General features: G+C 43.0%; 1 protein-coding gene across 1 annotated transcript in view; it reads right to left on the bottom strand.

Moving 5' to 3' along the window:
- Positions 1-5,664, bottom strand: part of DESI1 (desumoylating isopeptidase 1) — a 21,176-nt gene extending 15,512 nt beyond the window's left edge. Inside the window, exon 1 of the mRNA XM_015571913.1 lies at positions 5,443-5,664. Coding sequence (XP_015427399.1) covers positions 5,443-5,664 — 222 coding nt within the window. The remainder of the gene's footprint in view (positions 1-5,442) is intronic.
- Positions 5,665-5,713: the final 49 nt, after the last annotated feature.

Here is a 5,713-nt window from a genome sequence, read left to right as displayed (position 1 = left end):
ATATATATATATTTTTTTGTTGATTTCAGAGAGGAAGGGAGAGGGAGAGAGGTAGAAACATCAATGATGAGAGAGAATCATTCATCGGCTGCCTCCTGCATGCCTCCACCATGGGGATTGAACCCGGAACTCAGGCATGTGCCCTGAACGGGAATTGAACTGTGACCTCCTGGTTCATAGCTGGATTCTGGGCAGTGTCAAAGTGTTTTTAACTGACAGTGTTTTCATCTGCTGGTTGGCTCAGTCATTTGCCAGATTACCAGCAATATGAAGGGGTTAACGTTAACTTAAAAAAATCAGTTTATTCTTCTCAGTTTGTATTTATTGAGCACCAAGCACTGTTAGACTCCACAGATACAATTGAGAGTTCCTGCCCCAATGAGGCTTCCGTCCAGTTGGGGTGGGTGTGGACATAGATGAGAAAACAAGCAATTATAAAATAGGATGATGAATGTTATTAAAGGAGAATAGAAGATGTTATCAGCATACAATAGGGACACATCACCAAGATTTGGGGGCTGGGGTTCAGGGAAAGTTTCCTGGAGGAAGTGACATTTTAGGTGAGACCTGAGTAGAAGTTAGCCAGGCCAAGAGATGGGGAAGTATCCCTGACAGGGGGTATAGCAGCCCTTCACCACTTTGTAGCTATTGGGAGAATGAGAAAACAGCCCCTCAGATCCTCTTCCGTAGGGCTTAATTCTCCTGAGGGTAGAAGGAAAAGCAGGAGCTAGATCACAAAGGGCCTTGTAAGCCACATCCATTTTCCTTTTGCCATAAAGAAATTGCATGATCACTAAATTAATTCATTAGCTGGTTATAAGAAAGTTTACACAATGAATAATAAAAATCTAAAACAAAACACAATAGATGGCATCAAAACATTAAAAAACCCCTCAGCTTCAAATAAATTCTACGTAATCTTCAAGTCTCACTCATTCCTACAATTTTATTGAGCACTAGCTCTGACTGGCCACTGGGGACACACAGAGGAATGAGACAGAGTCTGCACTCCAGGAGCTCAAGGTACTTGCTGTTCTCTCTGACACATCCAGCCCACCATGCCCTCTCCCTTCTTTCAAGGCTTATGATAATTGCTTCACCACTCACTCAGATGATTTTGGCGTCTAATCATAATCTCTTTTATGCTGCTGCATGCATACATGCATTATTTTTAGTGAAATGAACTCCTGGGAGGCAGAGTTCATGTCTTTCATTACTATATATATATATTCCGCCCCCACATCCCTGTCTTTAAACTTGAGAACAACTCTAAGATAGGCTTGTAAAGAAAAATAAATGTGACCTCAGGATATGTAGCTGTACAAAAACAATCGACAAATATAAAGTACCTTTTACTATAATTTTAAAAACCCACACCCTCTGTATTTATCTCTATGTACTTTAGCATAGAAAAGTCAAAACATTTAAAGAGCAGCCAAGCCCTGACTGGTTTGGCTCAGTGGATAGAGCGTCGGCCTGCGGACTGAAGGGTCCCAGGTTCGATTCCAGTCAAGGGCAAGTACCTTGGTTGCGGGCACATCCCCAGTGTGAGGTGTGCAGGAGGCAGCTGATGGATGTTTCTCTCTCATTGATGTTTCTAGCTCTCTATCCCTCTCCCTTCCTCTCTGTAAAAAATCAATAAAATATATATAGTAAAAAAAAAAAGAACACTAACGATAGTTTTGGGATCATTTTCATGGTGACTGCGGAGCTGTGGGACAGGAATACCTTCATGGAAAGCATTCTGGGGGACTGGAAACTAGGAGACGGGTATTGTCTAGTCTAGATGTTTCAGGAGAGAATGACATTGGGCTTTATTCCAACCATGACTGTCATAGAGCTGGATGGGGTCTTTTTATTGTTGTTAATCCTAACCGGAAAATTTTTTTTTTCATTGACATTTTTAGAAAGACCATGGAAGGGAGGAGAAACAGAAGCATCCAAGTGAGACACATCCACTGGTTGCCTCCCACAAGTGCGGGGGCTGGGGACTGAATCTGCAACAGAGGTATGTGCCCTTGACTGTAATTGAACCCAAGACCTTTCCGTCAGCATGTAGACGCTCTAATCACTGAGCAAACTGGCTAGGGCTAGATGGGAGGTCTTATAATGAGGAACTGCCATAAGAATAAGAGGGTACTGCGATGAGGTCACACTAATTTAGTTTGGGAAAATTAAAGCTAAAGAGGGATGATCACAGATCTATGATTTTGAATGGCATATACACATTGAGCCCAGATTTTTATCTCATTCAAATGAAATGCTTGGCCAAAGATGCCTTTACAAACATGAACAAGGTACCTACTTTGCATCAATTATAAGGGAAAACATCACACAGTAGACGTGGTATAATAAAGCAACTGAGAACATGAGCTCTGGAAGTCAGTGTGCCTGTGTTCATACCCAGCTCTGCCTCAACTGAAAATTGGAGGTGATAACAGGACACATCTCACAAAATCATAGTGAGGATTATAACACAGGCAAAGTTCTCAGAAAAGGGGTCTGGCACATGGTAAGCTTTCAATAGAAGCTGGGTATTAATATGCTCCTAGAAGTCAGGAAACAAATTGATTTTCTAGAGGTTCACATATATTTAGGAATGGGAAATCAATATATTGCTATTAATAGAACTAAAACATACCCAACTTTAAGGTTAGTGATGTCTGGATGGGATGAACCAGTAAGGCAATGCCCATTTCTCCTAAGTGTTCAAATCTAGAAAGTATTGACTGTTAGCTTTGATAACCCCTGTCTTCATTACTTTTGTAAAAGGCATAAAAGCAAAATGGAAAAAAAGGTGAAGAGAGAGAGAGAGAGAGAGAGAGATCATTAAATTTAGCTACTTCTTCCTCATTGTTAAATTCCCAACTTAAAAAGTCACTACTCCCACCTGGCCGGTGGCTCAGTTGGTTAGAGCATCGTCCTGACATGCCAAGGTTGCAGGTTCGATCCTTGCAGGTCAAGGCACATACAAGAATCAACCAGTGAGTGCATCAATAAGTGGAACAACAAATCAATGTTTCTTTCTCTCCCTCTCTCTCTCTCCCCTCCCCCACTCCAAAAAAAGTCAATAATAAAAAAGAAAAAAAGTCACTACTCCTGATAACCCTTAAAGTAGGTCTCCTTATGTCTTTCTCAGCACCCAGTTTGCTTCCTGCACAGCCCAGCACTTATCACAATTTTTAATTATTTTATTTGCTTATTTATTTTTAATGTCTTCTCACTAAATAGCTCCATGATGACAGAGTATCTTTGTTGATTTTGTCATCCTTAGTTAAGTTTAACACAGAAATGGCATGTAGTAGGCACTCAATAAATACCTGCTGAATGATTTATGAAGCAATGATCTGTAAGGCCCCTTTCAGCTAAAATCAATAACTATTAGGTAATAGAAAAAACAACAAACATTATAAAGGGGAGGCTTTTATTTTTGGGTCTAGGAAATATTTAATGCCTCACTATGATCAAACTAACCAAATGGCTCTATTCCAAGAAGTTTATTTAGAATTTGACTGATGCAATCTCTTCGAAACTAGCACCCTCCCCAAGTGACTTTGTCAGTTTTGCTTTCAGATTTGCCTTACTAATCTTTTTTATTTAATCTTCACCCGTGTATATGTTTAGTAATTTTTTAGAGAGAGAGGAAGGGAGAGAGAGGAAAGGAGAGGGGGGGAAGGAGGAGAGGGGAGATAGAGAAACTTTAATCAGTTGTCTCCCATACATGTACATGCCCCGACCCAGGATTGAATCTGAAACCTAGGTGTGTGCCCTAACTGGGAATCAAAAGAGCGACCTTTTGGGGCATGGGACAATGCTCTAACCAACTGAGCCACCTGGCCGGAGCTGCCTTAGTAATTTTAACAATCTAGGCCCAATGTCTGTCTAATAATTGATCAGCTACATATATTATCTGAGGAGCTTTTTATTTTATTTTATTTTAAATATGTTTTTATTGCCCAGTCAGTGTGAGCATCGACCTATGAACCAGGAGATCAGGGTTTGATTCCTGGTCAGAGCACATGCCTGGGTTGGGGCTCGATCCCCAGTGGGGGCTGTGCAAGAGGCAGCTGGCCAATTATTCTTTCATCATTGATGTTTCTCTCCCTTCCTCTCTGAAATCAATAAAAGTATATTAAAAAATGTTTTTCATTGATTTTAGAGAGAGAGGAAGGGAGAAGGATAGAAACAACAATGCAAGAGAGAAACATGGATGGGCTGCCTCCTGACTGGCCCCTACCAGGGATCAAGCCGGGAAACCCAGGCATGTGCCCTGACCCGGAATCCAACCAGTGACCTCTCTGTGCGTTGTCCCTTGCACCAGGAGGGTGCTGGTTGGTTCCGGTCAGGGCACATGCCTGGGTTGTGGGCTCCATCCCCAGTAGAAGCTGTGTCTGAGGAAATGTGTGGGAGGCAGCCAATTGATATTGCTCTTTCGTCAATGTTTTTCTCTCTCTATGAAATCAATACAAACATTTTTTTAAAAATACAAAATTTTGAATCAAAACTCCAGAAAAGTCTTACTTGGTACTTGTGTAGTGAGGCTCTAGAATTTATGTATTTAAAACGTGGTTATTTGGAATAGATAATATATGTACGCATTATACAATTCAAAAGGTACAAAAAAGTTATAGCCAAGCCTCCCTTTCACGTTTGCCTTCCTGCTTCAAGTTCACGTTTCCTTAAGTTATCACTGCTACCCATTTCTTTTGTATTCTTCCAGATAATTATTTGCCTAAGTAAGTATATCTATATCCTTTGCTTTAAACACACAGTTGCATATTTAAAGAACTGTTCTAACTTCGGTGTTTTTTTTCCAATTCCCATTTAACAAAGTATGCTGAAAATGAAGGTGTCTTTGTATTTTTCACAAGCACCCGGGTGGTTCTGAGGTGAAGCTGACTATAGGAACCACCCAATGGCCCAGGTTAAGAGGTTAAGTTCGACTCACTATTACACATTAGAAACTCAAGGATATTGAAAAGATGCCCTCAAAAGCGGCCTTGCTTACTTGACCTCTGCCCTCTCGTCTTATGCACATGAACTCCCGCATTCTCTAAATGTCTCCATATAAGCTAGGAAAAAAGTAGTCATTCAAATAGATGTTGCCAAAAGCTGTTCAATTTTCAATTCCTGGAACCCTTTCCTGCCCGGTTACCGCCTGAAATCTGAAATCCCAAACCTGACCGTCTCTACGTGACACAAGGCGTTTTGGTTCTGGGTTATAATGAAGTTTGATTTACACTGATTTTCTCGGCTGGCAGTGACGCTGTCTAATGGAGCACAACAGAGATACTCCCCTTACTCATCCCACCGGCACAACAGCGTCCAGCCCTCCCCCGGAATTGCTCTCTTACCATCCGGGCTGCAGTGGACCTGACTTCCCTTCTATGGCGGGATGGGCTACGGCTGGGTGCCTGTGCGGCTCTCGCTTTCTCTGCCCACCCGCCCGAGAGGCGGCGGGAAGAGCTTCCTTTCGGCACGGAGGGCAGGCCCTCCGAGGGCACCCGCGGATCTCCGCAGTGTCCCCTTCTCCGCGAGGGGCACCACGCGGCAGGCATCTTCACCTCCGCGCCGAGCAAGGAGCTGGAGGGCTCGCCCGGCGAGGCAGGGAACCACCCGCTGCAGCGCCGGCTCGCCCCACGGAAGGGCGTGAGTCCTCTCCATCCCTGACCCCTGGACTCAAACGGAGCGTGGGGCCCAGGGGCCCAAACCC

The sequence above is a fragment of the Myotis davidii genome, unplaced genomic scaffold, assembly GCF_000327345.1.
Source record: "Myotis davidii unplaced genomic scaffold, ASM32734v1 scaffold428, whole genome shotgun sequence".
NCBI classification, from domain to species: domain Eukaryota; kingdom Metazoa; phylum Chordata; class Mammalia; order Chiroptera; family Vespertilionidae; genus Myotis; species Myotis davidii.
Note: the sequence above shows the minus strand (reverse complement) of the source record. Positions and strands in the feature narration are given on the sequence as shown.